A 13,936-nucleotide genomic window follows, 5' to 3' on the forward strand; every position below is an offset into this window, starting at 1 on the left:
GGGGCTGGCTGCAGCTGTCCCGGCCGGTGCCAGCTCCTCCCCCCGGCGGCACGGAGGCTCCGGGGCCGGTACTATCCGGTGGCGAGGCCGGCTCGTCCTGCAGGCTTTCATGGCACTGCCCGTTCTTCCTCGCCGTGGGGCTGTGCCAGCCATGCCTGCCTGGGAGCCCGCCTTTGCTGGCTGACGAGGGCCGAGGGAAGCGCCCGTGGAGACCAGCGGGCCACCATGGCGCTGGCAGGTGCTCTGGAGCGGCTGCAGGAGGAGGCCATCTGCCCCATCTGCCTGGAGTACATGAGCGAGCCGGTCAGCATCGACTGCGGCCACAACTTCTGCCGAGGCTGCATCGCCAAGCACTGCCAGGACAAGGGGCTGTGGGCCGACGGGCCCTTCTCCTGCCCGCAGTGCCGGGCCTCCTGCCACCGCAGCGGCTTCCGACCCAACCGGCAGCTGGCCAACATCGTGGAGAGCATCCGCCAGCTGGGGCTGCGAGGCGGCCTGGGGCCCGAGCAGGAGCCGGGGACCCCCCTGTGCCCCCAGCACGACGAGCGGCTGAAGCTGTTCTGCGAGGAGGACGAGGAGCCCATCTGCGTGGTGTGTCGGGAGTCGCTGCAGCACCGCCCGCACACCGTGTACCCCATCGAGGAGGCGGCGCACGTCTACAAGGTACGGGAGGGTGAGGCGCCGGGTCCCTGCCCTGCCCGAGGCGCTCTGCACGGGGCTGTGCGGCCACCGGGACCCCAGCAAGCTCAGGGCATCGCTGGGAAGGCAAAAGGAGGGGTAGCGCAGACGGTCACCTCCCCCGCCAGCTGCCCTCGCTGCAGGGATAAAGCTGGACCTGCCTTATCTTCCAAATTGTTGGTGGAGCCAGGCTCACCCCGTCCATCCAGCTCAGGGACGCAGCCTGGTTCCCTGCCCATTCACAACCCCTGGAGAAGCTGAGCTGGTGGGTCCCAGAGGACATTTTGCCCCGGTGGAGGGATGCTGGCACCCAAATCCCACATCCCAGCTATGATCCTGACAGTGCCACCATCCACCCTTCACCCCAGCGTTGAAAGAGGGCTGTCGCTTTGGTCTCCAGAACCTTAATAGTGAGGAAAAACACGGGGGAAACCTGCGGAGCATGGGGAGGGTTAACACTGAGCTGAGTGAAGAGCGCAGCTGCTTTGTTTGGGTGCCAGTGCCTGGCACTGCCTGGCACTGGGTCAGTGTCTCCTCCCCACAGGCAGGGGAGACTCAGCCAGCTTGCAGTGCTCAGCGGGTGCTGTTGGGGTGAGCTGAGCCCATTTTTCCTCTTTCCAGGTCAAACTCCAGAAGTCCCTGGAGAGTCTTTTAAAGGAAGTGGAGGAGGTGAAGAAGTATGAGTCAGCAGAAAGGATGAAAACCCAGGAATGCAAGGCAGGTGCCTGTCTTAATTCTTAAAGAATGAGCTTCAGAGATATCAGGATTTAAGAAAAAAACACCCTGAATGATCTTGTCTGGGGACACAGATTTATCGTTGTCTCCAGGCTGTGTTCTGCTGTCACATGTATGAGCAATGCTGGAAGCCAGGCTCAGTAGCCGTGTGCTGCTCTATAAAAAGATTTGCAAGGAGCAGCATGCCAGATTCCCCGGAATAATGAGAAATTTATGCTGGTTAAGAATTAGACATGGGCTATTTTTTATTGCCTTTTGTTTTACAACATGTGCTTCAGTTCCAAGCCAGGCGTGAGCTGTGTGGTGAGCTCCACTCCACAGCAACAGGAACCAGAAGTATTTTCATAAGAAAAAAAAAACAACTGAATTATTGCAACTCTATCCCACTCCAGACAGTTCTGGGAAGAGCAGACGCCAGCAAACAGCTGGACTTCAAATCTCTTAGAGTGAAAGATGGAAAGTAAAAGTAAATGCAGAAAAGGAAATGAAACTGCTGGATGAGTTATCCAGCTCTGAATTTGACCAGATGGTTAATCAGCTCTTGCAGGGAAGACAGGTTTCTCTGAATTCCTCTAGTTTTTCGCTCATCTCCCTTGCCTGTGGCAGTCCAGACAAATGGTGGTGGGTTTCAAGGATGTCCCTATGAGCCCTCTGCCCCCACGGGGGGAGAAGGACAGAGGCTGTGAGAGCTGTGTCACTGTCCTCCCATCTGCCTGAGTCACGGCTCAGGGTCGTGGCTCAGCTGCCTCCAGTTTCCTTTGCTTGTGCTTTTATAGCAAAAAGAGCAAAGATTCCCCTGTGAGTGGTAGGGGGAAGAAGCTGTCCTGGCTTATCAAGTCTTCATGACTCAGGTTCAAGTACTTGGATGGGGAAAAAAAAGAAGTTAAATTTCCTTTCCTTTATCTTCTTAATTCTGAGATTTCCTGACCCAAGCCCACTGCAGAGTGTCTTTCTGCAGCTCCAGGTTTCCAGCCAGCTTTTAGGGATGAGGTGAAAAGGCCTGAAGGCACTGCCAGACCCTGCCAATTGCTGGTTCTTCACCTTGTAGTGAAACCTGGGGAGCCTCCTGGGCTCATCCTCCACAGCCCCAGGGTTTCCTTTACATGGCAGATAGAGACAGGATATGAGGGAACTGTCTTAAACTAAGAGAGGAGAGATTTAGATTAGATATAAGGAAGAAATTCCTCCATGTGAGAGTGCTGAAGCCATGGCTTCTTGCCCAAAGAGGCTTTGACTGTCCCATTCCTGAAAATGTCAAAGGCCAGGCTGCATTGGGCTTGGAGCAACCTGGTCTAGTGCAAGGTGTCCCTGCCCATGGCAGGGGGTGGAAGCAGATGGTCTTTAAGATCCCTTCCAACTGAAACCATTCCATGATTTTGTGACTGTTCTACCTCTTGCTCTTAACTGGGGATTTTCCCAGCATTGTCCACCTGCCCAAGCAGTTTATTAGCCTGGATTTGGCTGGAGGTTTGAGTTGTAATAAAAACCTACCCTGACACCTGAGGGCACCTCCTTGCAGCCCAACACACCCCAGACCTCTGGGGTCCAGCTGAGCAGAAATGCCCCAGGCAAATTCCTGCTGCTGGTAAACCAAGGATGTGCAGCGGGAATTACAGTGAGGTGGAAGCACAAGTTTGCCTCTGGCTGTTTTTGAATTCATGCACTTTTCACAAAAATGCAGTATTTTCCCAGGGCCTGATGTCGGGCGTGGATGCCAGAGCATCTGGCTCTGTCTTGGCTGCCTGGATAACGTTCACCCCATGAATCTTCTTGTCCCAAGGAGACAGTAAAGAAAAAGCGGGAGAGGATTGTGAGTGAGTTTGGGAAGCTGCATCGGCTGCTGGCTGATGAGGAGAAGCTACTGCTCCAGAAGCTGGAGGAGGAAGAGAAGCAGATTCTGCTGCTGATCAATGAAAACTTGGCCAGGCTGGTGGAGGAGAAGTGCTTGCTGGAGGAGCTGATCCTGGAGATAAAAGGGAAGAGCCAGCAGCCAGCTGATGGGCTGCTCAAGGTTAGGCTTTGCCACCAGCACCACTAACTCAGCCCTGGTGCCTTTGTCACCTGGATGGGTGGCTTGGCCCAGACAAACCCAGAGTCGTTTTTGTCTTCTTCTAGGACATGAAAAGCATCCTGAGTAGGTGGGTGATTTTTCCTGATAGGTGCCATGATTATTCCTGGTAGGTACCCATGATTATTCCTGGCAGGTACCATGGCTGTTCCTCCTACTGTCCTGGATGCCTCCAGGCTTTGAGGCAGATGTTTGTATCTGTTCCACAACAGCCACCCCATCCTCCCTGCCCAGCATCTGCTTTGGTCCTCCTGGGATAGACGCAGGAGGGACTGAGACAATCCCTCAGAGGTTTTCCAGGGGCTCAGAGCCACGGCCTTGCATGGCTTGTGACATGTGAGCTGCATCCCCTCCTAAGGGACGTGCTGCCCAGTGGCTTTTTTCCTTCCTTCCCCAGGCCTGGCATTGCTGCTCCCTGTATCATTTAGTTCTGATCTCATTTGGATTGCCAATATGCAAGTAATTATCCCTAGTGCTCTTCCCAGCCAGAGCTCCAGGGAGGCAAAGGGCAGCACAAGGGCATTGACCCCCTTCCCAGCTGGAGAGGGGCCGTGGTGCAGGCTGTGGATACAGCCCAAGGGCATCCCTCCCTTCTCAGGTGTGAAGGGGTAAAATTCCAGTCCCCCAAGGCTGTGTCTGTGACCCTGAAGGAAAACTACAGCATTCCTGAGCGCTGCCTGGGCATGAGGGACATGCTGAAGAAGTTCAAAGGTGAGGGGGCAGCTCCTGGCACATTTGGGTTCTGGTTTTCCCAGTACCCTGGGGCACAGGGAGGTTTTTCTAATAAGCTTTGTCCAGCCGCTCCAGGTTTGTGCCCTGATGAGTTCAGGCTGGTTTCATGGTGGGAAGACCTTTGTTGTGGTCTTGGATGGATTATGAGGGGACCCTGAAGCCCAGGATGTCCCTCGGGGGTTTCAAGCACCATGTTGCCCATGATGTCTGGCTTTCAGACCTCTTTCTGAAGCTGTGGAACTGCCTTCCTTGGCTTGGCTCTGCAGCCTGACACCAAGTATTTTGATGAGGCTCATTTTCTATGTTACATTTCCCCACTGCCAGGCAGTGCTGGGAGCTGTGAAAAACCACGAGCAAATAATTGTGGGATGGTTTGGGAGAGCTCAGCATTCAGGTCATAGGCACCTGTTTGTGTCTGTGCCTGCAGATGCCTGAAGCCTTGTCCATCCTTCCATCCTTCTCTCTGTTCAGTGGACGTGATTCTGGACCCAGAGACAGCACACCCAGACCTCTCTGTGTCTGAGGACCGCAAGAGCGTCCGGCGTGGGAGCAAGAAGCTGCTCCTGTCGCTCTTCGACAGCCCCAGGAGGTTCGGCAGCGCCCCGGCCGTGCTGGGCAGCCCCGGCTTCTTCTCGGGCCGCCACTACTGGGAGGTGCAGGTGGGAGACAAGCCCGAGTGGGGCCTGGGGCTGTGCCGGGAGGCGGCCGGCCGCAAAGGCTCTGTGCTCTTCTCCCCCAACAATGGTTACTGGGTGCTGCGGCTGCAAAACGGGGGCACCTACGAGGCCCTGACCGTGCCCGTGTCCCCCGTGACCCTGAGCGTGAGGCCCCGGCGCGTCGGGATCTTCCTGGACTACGAGGCGGGAGAGATCTCCTTCTACAACGTCAGCGACCGCTCCCACATTTACACCTTCACTGACAAGTTCTCAGGCAATCTCCGGCCTCTCTTTTTCTTGGGTGCCTTTTTGGGGGGCAGAAATGCAGAGCCCTTGGTGATCTCCTGGGTCAGGGACCCACAGGGGACCGGATGCATCATCTTGTGAGAGTGGCTGCCCTGGTTTGTCACTGGTGGGCAGAGACCTGGGAGCCCAACCAGCTTCTCCTGGTGAGTGGGGCAGCACTAGGGGAAAACCTCATCGCCCTGGTGAATGTCCTGACAGGATTCTCACATAGTTCTGGCTGCTGGGGTGACCTGCCATGCGTGACACCCACTGTGTGCCATGTCTTGGGAAGGCACTTTGCAGCAGGAATGTGCCATAACCCTCTGTGCCACTAGTGGGGACAGGGGAGTCCCCTGATCACTGATGTCCTGATACTCATCTCACAGGCTGCTGGAGCACTGTGTGTGCTCAGCCTGCCATGTACTGCTGACTTGGTTGTGAATTGTATTGGAATAAAATATTAAAGGCTTGATTTGGGGAACCTTGTGTGGTTAATGGTATGACTGCTGCTACTCTGAAATATCTCATAAGGCAAAGGGTGCTGCTGGACCTGATCCTCTCCAGCCCAGAGGATCCTTGAGAGATCCCATTGTGGCATCTGTGGGACACAGCAGCACTCTCCAGGCAGGGATTTGGGAGTGGCAGATGCCTGTGTGGTGGCTTCACCCCAACCTTGTGGTACTGGGGCCTGGGGTGAAGAGAGAGGACTTCTGTTTGGATGTGCGTGGTCCCTATGCTGCTGTCTCCGGTCCCCTCCTCAGGAGATCCCTCCAGGTCTGTCAGCTCCAGCCCCTCCACCCCCCTCAAAACCCCATGAGGGGGAAAGCTCCAAGTGTGGGGAGTTTGCCCATCGCAGGGCAGGGGTACTTCAGGGCTGCAAGATCCAGGGAAAGAAAAATAGCCCAAACTCTGTCTCCAGTGTTCACCCTTGGTCTGTCCATCCCCTGGTACATCCCTTCTCCCCCAAGGCTCTTGCCAGGCTGACAGTGTGTCACTGGAGGAAAAGTTCATCTGAACCCGAGTGGGGCCGTGGTCTCTTTGCACAGGGCCAGGAGGAGGAGACACTGCTCTGGGTGCACAAGACACTACCCCGTGGCCCATGGGGTGCCAGCAGTGCCACCAGCCCTGGACTACCAGCTGGAGTAGCTATGCAGTGTGTCCTTCAGACAGAAACCACGAGGCTGCCTAATTTGAAGTCCGATTCAATGCAAATAAAATGAGATTTGGTAAAATGTAATCTGAAATGCTCAGCACAATTTATCATAGAGTCCTGGACTGGTTTGGGTTGGAAAGGACTTTAAAGCTCATGTTGTTCCACCCCCTGCCATGGGCAGGGACACCTTGCAGTATCCCAGGTTGTTCCAAGCCCTGTCCAACCTGGCCTTGGACACTCCCAGGGCTGGGGCAGCCACAGCTTCCCTGGGCACCCACACAGGGAAGAACTCTTTCCCATGTCCCATCTAACCCTGCCCTCTGGCACGGGGCAGCCATTCCCCCTTGTCCTGCCACTCCAGGCCCTTGTAAATTGTCTCTGTCCAATTCTCTGCAGACGTCCTGGATGATGCTTTAGGAGTCTTCTGGTGAATAAATTGTCTGGACTGGGAGAGCAGTTCCCCTTGACTGAGTTTTGCTGTGTTTTGGGGAGTCCCACACTCCTTCAGGATCTTTCTTTTGGTGGCTACACAACAGAGAGAACAGACTAGTGAGACAAGCTCAGTCACAGCTTTGCCACACCCCAGGGAGGAGAAGGATGATAGGTCCAGTGGGTCCTGCAGTGCATTGACACCCTGAAGATATTACATGGAGATTATGATCTTACAGTCACTCCATGGAGAAGTTTATGGAGCCTGAGGAGATAAGAAAGGACATAAACTTCAAGGCCTCAACAAAGAGCTGAAAGCAGAGGCAGTTGGTGGAGGGAGTGGTGAGGACAGCCACAGAAAGTTGTTGTGCGGGGAAGGAACCAGGGTAAATGTCACTGAACGAGGAGTGGGAGGAGGTGATGGAATAGAAACTGTCCAGAGCAACCTGATCCTGGCAGGGGATGGACAAGTGGCACTTGCTGCAGGCCTGGGTGGGTGAAGGGTTTCCAGAAGAAGCAGAAGGAAGTGCAACAATTCAGAGATCTTGCAAGCAGGGGAAGAAATGAATGAGTAGAAAGGATGTGAGCTCACCCCAATGCAGCATCCAAAGTGTTTCTAGCAATCATGAATCTGCCTCCCCCGAGAAGGACAGTGGAGGTCAAAGGTATGAGATAGTTCTGAGTAGGCGCCCAGATTGTCCATCTGGTGGACTCTGCATCACGTGCTTCTAAGGAACTGCTTGGAGCAGATACCAGTGTGCCCTCTGATGCCCAGACTGGTTGGCAGCTGGAGAGCAGCTGGGAGCACTGGGACCTGGCTTTGGGAGCTCCCTGCTGCCCTGAAACTGATCCTGGGGTGATTTGCAAGCAGGATTTCTCTCTAAGCCATGGCAAGTGGAGTTTGTCCCTGTCCTCGACGGCAGTGCATCAATGTCTGGCTGTGGCCTCCACACAGACCTTGTCCTGCAGGGACCAGATCCTGCTCAGCCTCGTCCAGAGGGAATGGCTGCACAGCACAGCAGAGAATCACAGAATCATGGAATTGTTCAGGTTGGGAAACACCTCTAAGGTCATGGAGTCCATCCATTACCCCAGCCAAGGACCGTTCTGCTCAAGGGGTGTGGTTTGGCTGAAGGCAGGAATCCCTTGAGATACCAAACGCGGCAGAGGGACCATGGATTGGGTGTTACTGCTTTTCTGAGCAGTCGGTAGATTAAAGTAACACTTTGGGCATTGGCTCCCGGGGCAGTTTCCTCACTCCCAGGCACTGGCAGTGTCCCTTGTTATGATTCAGCACAGTTAACAGACCTGCAGATTTAGAAATGTGCTTTCTTAAAAATGTTGCACCCTTCTCTTCTAGAAGAAAATGCTTCATCATCTCAGAGGGATGTGAGTCATCGTCTGCATCTTTCTAAGAACTCAGCAGAAATGTTCTTTTGGGTTTTCCTGGCCACTTCTGCCTTTTGTCACCCATCACAGGGAAGGCAACAGCCAGGCACAATTTCTTCTGTAATACTTAAGTGTCTTCCTTAGCCCTGGGAGTCTGGGATATTGCACCACTTTAGGAAAACACTACTTTTGTATGCAGCTCACAAACCCATCCCCTTTTACATTACAGTTTTGGATTCTGGTGCCTCAGAAGTGGCACACCCCCTGCTCATGGTGTCTCTGGGAAAAGCTGTTCTGGAGACTGAGCCTCCCGTCCCTGTGGCAAACCAGGGCCCTGGGGATGGGGAGGCAGGTACAGAATTGGCACTTCTGGGTGCACAAACATTTTGCCTTCAGTGTGTCTAATTCCTCTCTGAAAAGTGGAGATGTAGAAGCTCAGACCATGAACATTGACTGGCTTCAATCCACACCCCATCAGCACAGCCCTGCTCCTCCTTCTATGAGAATCTGGACTCCAGCCTCCAATTCCCCTGGTATTTGGTGTGTGCCTCAAAATGCCTACAGACACACTAGAGTGACGTAAACAGCAAATATGGAGACATATGCATATATAATAATAATATTCTTATCATAGTAATGATTGAATTTTTGTTCACAGCTAGGCTTGCCCAGGACTTTTGTCAAAAAAAAAAAAAACCAAAAAACCAACAAAAAAGAACTTTACCAAACAAACCAACCTCCACAAAACCAAAAAAAGAGAATTATTTTTATATACATTGTACATTCAGTAAATTCCACACTCTGATTTCAGGATGGATAGTTTACAAATTCCAAACCCCTTTAACAACACTGTTCTTGTTTTGATCTGAATCCAGAGAAAGTTCTGCAGAAAACCACCGTCCTCTTGGTCCCAACTCCACTTTTCTCTTCATCTGTTAAGCTTAAGGATCCCTTCCAGTTCAGCATTCGAGTTCAGCAGTTCTGTGATTCTGGTGTCCACCTGCTTGAGCACCCCATGAGAGTGTTCATGGGAGGGATGAGCGCCACAATTGCCTGAGCCCCGGGCGTGAACTTCCTGGGGAGACAAAGCCCTTTACCATGAGGGTGGGCAGGCCCTGGCACAGGGTGCCCAGAGCAGCTTTGCTGCCCCAGCCCTGGCAGGGTCCAGGCCAGGCTGGATGGGGCTTGAAGCAAGCTGGGACAGTGGAAGGCTGTGGCAGCAGCTCTGGGGCCACAGAGAGCAGCACAGCTGGCCCAGGCATTGTGCTGGGAAAGGATGTGGGAAGATCAGAGAAAAGAATGAGAAATAATTCTTATCTTCACTTGCTGCCCCTGTTGTTGTGAACATGTGGCATGTGTTATGGAGGCTTGTTTACCAAAGGGTGGTTTCTTGATTGGCCACTGGTAATGGTGTTTGAAGGACCAGTTGGGTCCCCCTGTATTGTAACTGTCTATAAAAGCAATGGGTTTCTTAATGAGTATAGTTTAATAAAGTGATTAATCAGCCTTCTGTGAATCATGGACTCAATGCTAATTATTACCAGGCTGGGGGTCTGCAATGACAGAAGGTGTCCCTGCCCATGGCAGGGGGTGACACAGGATGAGCTTTGAGGTCCCTTCAAACTGAAGCTATTCCATGATTTTATGATTCCATGATTCTGTGACCCAAGGATTGCATGGTGTGAGGGTGTCCCTGCATGCTTCAGCTCTAGCAGCAAAATCAGCCTCAAGCAGCTGCACAACCACAAACACATCTGGGGCCCATAGCAGGGTGACCCCTGGGTGAGGATCTAAGCTGATGGTGCCGCGGGTAGTGCGGCCCTTGCTGCTCGGAGCCACTCCTCATGCTCTGCAGAAGGTGCTCATTCTCACCTCTCTGCTGGGGTGTGCAGCTGCAGCTCCTCAGGCTTTTCTGAGCTGTCACACGCAGGCGGGTGCAAGATCAAGAAAGGCATGAGTAATTCTGGGCTCCTGCAGGCTCCCAGAACAGCAGTGAGGAGCCAGCTGAGGTACCCTGGGGTGGAGGGGGAGGGCTGTGGGAGGCTGGAATGGCCCTGGGTGTTTTGGGACACTGCCCAAGGCAGACAGCCTGTGTGCCGCATGGCCGGGCTGGATGGTACTCACTGCATCACCCTGTGCCCGTCCACGAGGAACCTGAGGCTGTGGGACAGTGCCACAGAGGCAGGCAGGGCTTGTGTCCAAGAGGGACTGCGGATGCTCAAGGGATTTTGGGATAATCCCATCACAGCTCTTCCCCCTCCTGTCTCCTGTTCCTGCTGTTCCCTGGATAAGGGCAGCTCTGGGCACCAGGCTTTGTGCCAATCTCAGGCCTCAGGGTGAATCTATCCAGCAGCACCCAGGGTGGCTGGGACTCAGTGGCCAAGGTGAGCCTGCCTTCTGGAGCTGGTCCTGGTGTGTGCAGGGTCTGGTGAGTGCAGGCTTTCACCAGCCCCTTCACATGCTGGTGGCAATGCCCATCTAAACCTCCCAGCCACGGGCTCCCTGCTCTCCCAGCAGTGTCTCAGGGAAGGGGGCTCTGGTCCTGCTCTCTACCTCACTTCCCTCCTGTCAGGGTGCTATTTTAAGCTGGGTGCTGTCAGCACTGGGGTGGGATGACAGATGGGATCCGCAGGGCCCCGTGGGCTGAGGAGCCAGGGGCTGCAGCTCCCCGAGTGAGGAGCGATGTGTTCCTTCCTCCCTCAGACACACCCACGGCCCCCTGATCCCTCCAGCCCCCCGATCCTCCTCTCTCTGCTCACCACCCACCCTCTGATCAAGGTCCCCCTCCCCAGGGCTGCCTCTGCCCTGCTGGCCTGTGTCCCACTGCTGCTCCTGTTTGAAACCCCAAATCCAGCATGGGAACGCAGTGTGTTAAACTGAGCATTGTTCCATGGAGCGCACCAGAGATCCAGGCAGGAGGAACCCCAATACTCTTTGCTGATCCAGCAGATCCTGTCCAGAGCTGGTCAGAGCGTCCCAAACACCATCAGTGGTGTGGGAAATGCCATTAAGGACGTGGGAAATACCTTCACTAAGGGGGGCTCCATTTCCTTCAGCTCCAGAGGGGCACCAGGGGAGATGTTTCCTTGCAGGGGCAGGTCCTGCCCTGGGCTGGGGTCTGGCATGGTCATCTCTGGACAGGCATCTCCAGAGATGAGCAGGTTTTGGAGTCAAAGTATTACTAAGGGAATATTTGCCAAGCTTCATGTCCCACATAAATGAGAGCTTAATGAAATAATTCTAAAATTCTTGCAGTGAAACATATTTTTTCCACCCTCAGGTCTGGAAATAACTGATCCATTTTATCTGTAGCTCTCAGAAAGCTTTCCCTAAAACAGCCGATATGTTAAATTTCAGCCCCTAAAGGTAATATTTTGATTGATTGTAATGGGGCCAGAAATGGAATTTAATGAGCTTCCAATTGTCATAATGAATGGAAATTAAATACCTTAGAAAAAGCTTAAGACAAGTTACCTGAATGTAATCCCTGCCTTTCTCACAACTCCTCCTTCATGGCTTTTCTTGTTACTATTTTGCAAAACAAGATGTTCATACACAGAAAGCTTGTAGGAGTTTTGACAATGTGGAAAAGGAAATAAAGAAGCTGCTGTCACTATTTTAATTTCAGCTATTGTCACCCCAAAGGATTGTAGCAGAGGCAAACACAGAAGATTCTTACAAAAATATTTATTTATTGACACCTGAATTTAATTTTATGTAAAAAATATAGTTACTTAAATACAGAAATTACAATCTGAGTCTACAGGCAAAAAAAAAAAAAAAAAACCCAACAAAAAACATATTAAATAATTTTTTTTTTTATCTCAGAGTTATTGCACCTGATCCGTCCCCTATAAAAAATTAAATAGCACAACATTAAGTTGTGTTTTGGAATGTTTTCAGTTTCTCAGCTAGCTCTAAATGACATTGAAGCCCTTCCAGTGGACGCCAGCTGGTGACGCCTGTCCCTCCCGGCAGCGGGGCCATGGAGCTCAGTCCAGCTCCAGCTCGTTCACGTACTGCTGGACCCAGTCCTCCCTGGGGTTGGCACAGACCTCCCGGCCCTTCCTGGTGATGAACCTGTGGGGTGCAAGGAGGTCAGCTTTTGGTGGGAGAGCACTGAATGGAGGATCACAGAATCATAGAGTTATGGAATGGTTTGCTTTGGAAGGCACCCTAGAGCTTATTCAGTTCCACCCCCTGCCATGGGCATGGACATCTTCCATTAGACCAGGTTGTTTCAAGCCCATCCAACCCGGCCTTGGATACTTCCAGGGCCAGGACAAGAGCCCTGCCCAATCCTGCCCCTCCCAAAGATGAGCAGCTCCATGCCTTGCCCATCCTATCCAGCAGCCACCAGTTTTATCTGCAGAGGGGTAGAGCAGGAGCAGCATATGGCTTTTGTGCTCCAAGCATCACCTTGTTCTTCTTGCCTATCCCAGCTTTCCTTCCCTGTCTTTGGAAAAGGGCCTTTCCCTGCCTGGCTCCTCAGCCCCAAACCACCCTGCCCCGGAGGAGGGACTCACACAACAGCAGGCTGGGAGCACTGGCTGTTGGTTTCGTAGTAATCCTTCACAAAGGTGCGGGGCAGCTGCCGCGAGACGTAGGAGAAGCAGCAGGAGGTCGGTGGGTCGGAGCCAACTGTGAAGGGCAAAGACAGTCATGAGCAGTGGCAAGGGATGGGGGACAAGGCAGGGAGCTGGGATTGCCCATCCCTGGGTCTAGGGGGCAGGGATTATGTGGAGGAGGAAGAGAAAAGATGGGGTCTTTTTTCTTCTTCCTTCAGTTATTTCCCTGTTGGGTTCACCCTGAGCTGGCATTGACACAGCCCATGCCACCAGGCAACACCTCCCAGCCCAAACCTGGCCAGCCCTAGCCTTCCTCAGGGTGCCCACATTTGATCCCTGTAGCAGGGGTGGGGGGCATGGCTGTGCTTTTACCCTAAAAAGGGTAGCAAACCTTTAGCTTTTATGCTAATGGTCTTTGAGCTCTTCTTGTCCCATAACCCTGGAGCACCTGCCAGAAGATGCTGGGACAGAGGGAGGGACCCAGAGTGGAATTGCTATCAGAAGGGGCTGTCCCAGCAGGACATCTCTCCTGTCCCCACTTAGGGAAGGTGAGGAGACCCTGGACTTACGTGGAGCAGCAGAGGTCTGGTAGCAGAAGGCAACGATGAGGATGGTGAGGGCAACCACAAACACCTTCATGTTGCTGGAGAACTGGTGGCTGGAGCTGGAGCAGGCAAGGGTAGCTTGGAAGCCTCTTGGCTGTCTGATGCTGAGACCATCAGCAGCCCCTCAATTTATGGAGCGAGAGGTGTGTGCAGAGCTTGCGTAGGCATGGTGGAATTTCCACCCGAGTCCACTCGTGCTGCAGTCCCGTGATGGAACAGGGCAGCCCCAGCTCCGGAAGAGTGAAGCTCCCTGCTCGATTCAGTGCCTCCCCAGTGACACAGGATATGAAACAGTCGCTGTGGCTATTTCTGCTTCTCTCATGCCTGTCCCTTAGTAAGAATTTCCTCTGTGGAGGTTCCTGCATTTGTTAAGTCTCCTCTTACCCAACCTTCCTGGCAGCTTGGAGGAGAGAGTGTATCCATGAAAGAACTGTGCTGAAGGGCCCAGAAGCATTAGTGGGATGAGGCTGGTTAGGGAGAAAGAGACTGAAGTCTCCTTTACCGAGGATTCTCCCATATTTGCAAAGCCCCTGGCGCCCCAGGAGCAGGAGGTGGGAGCTGTCACCAGTGTCCTGCAGGTGCTGCCATGGCTGGAGGTGCCTCAGGGCATGTCCTGCAGCTGTGACAGCACTGCAGGC

The 13,936-nt window shown here is 53.3% G+C and overlaps 2 protein-coding genes across 4 annotated transcripts; one reads left to right on the forward strand and one right to left on the reverse strand.

Annotated features, from left to right (window-relative positions):
* The first annotated feature begins 40 nt into the window (after window positions 1-40).
* Window positions 41-5,626, forward strand: LOC134427857 (E3 ubiquitin-protein ligase TRIM39-like). 3 transcript variants are annotated; one of them, XM_063173988.1, is made up of 6 exons: window positions 42-663; window positions 1,300-1,395; window positions 3,194-3,424; window positions 3,529-3,590; window positions 4,080-4,192; window positions 4,685-5,626. In XM_063173988.1, the coding sequence occupies exons 1-6, from the start codon at window positions 226-228 to the stop codon at window positions 5,254-5,256; spliced, it is 1,512 nt and encodes a 503-aa protein (XP_063030058.1). In that variant the 5' UTR covers window positions 42-225; the 3' UTR covers window positions 5,257-5,626. The 3 variants fall into 3 exon arrangements, with proteins under 3 accessions (XP_063030061.1, XP_063030058.1, XP_063030060.1); XM_063173990.1 differs by having other exon boundaries at window positions 44-663; window positions 3,529-3,551; XM_063173991.1 differs by lacking the exon at window positions 4,080-4,192 and having other exon boundaries at window positions 41-663; window positions 3,529-3,551; window positions 4,641-5,626.
* A 6,268-nt stretch (window positions 5,627-11,894) lies between these two features.
* On the reverse strand, window positions 11,895-13,494 carry LOC134427644 (C-C motif chemokine 4 homolog). The gene is made up of 3 exons (XM_063173665.1): window positions 13,263-13,494; window positions 12,652-12,766; window positions 11,895-12,205 (listed from the first exon to the last, which is right to left on the reverse strand). Exons 1-3 carry the CDS (start codon window positions 13,330-13,332, stop codon window positions 12,118-12,120), a joined length of 273 nt encoding a protein of 90 aa, XP_063029735.1. The 5' UTR covers window positions 13,333-13,494; the 3' UTR covers window positions 11,895-12,117.
* Window positions 13,495-13,936: the final 442 nt, after the last annotated feature.

The sequence above is a fragment of the Melospiza melodia genome, chromosome 21 (assembly GCF_035770615.1).
Source record: "Melospiza melodia melodia isolate bMelMel2 chromosome 21, bMelMel2.pri, whole genome shotgun sequence".
In the NCBI taxonomy this organism is placed as follows: Eukaryota; Metazoa; Chordata; class Aves; order Passeriformes; family Passerellidae; genus Melospiza; species Melospiza melodia.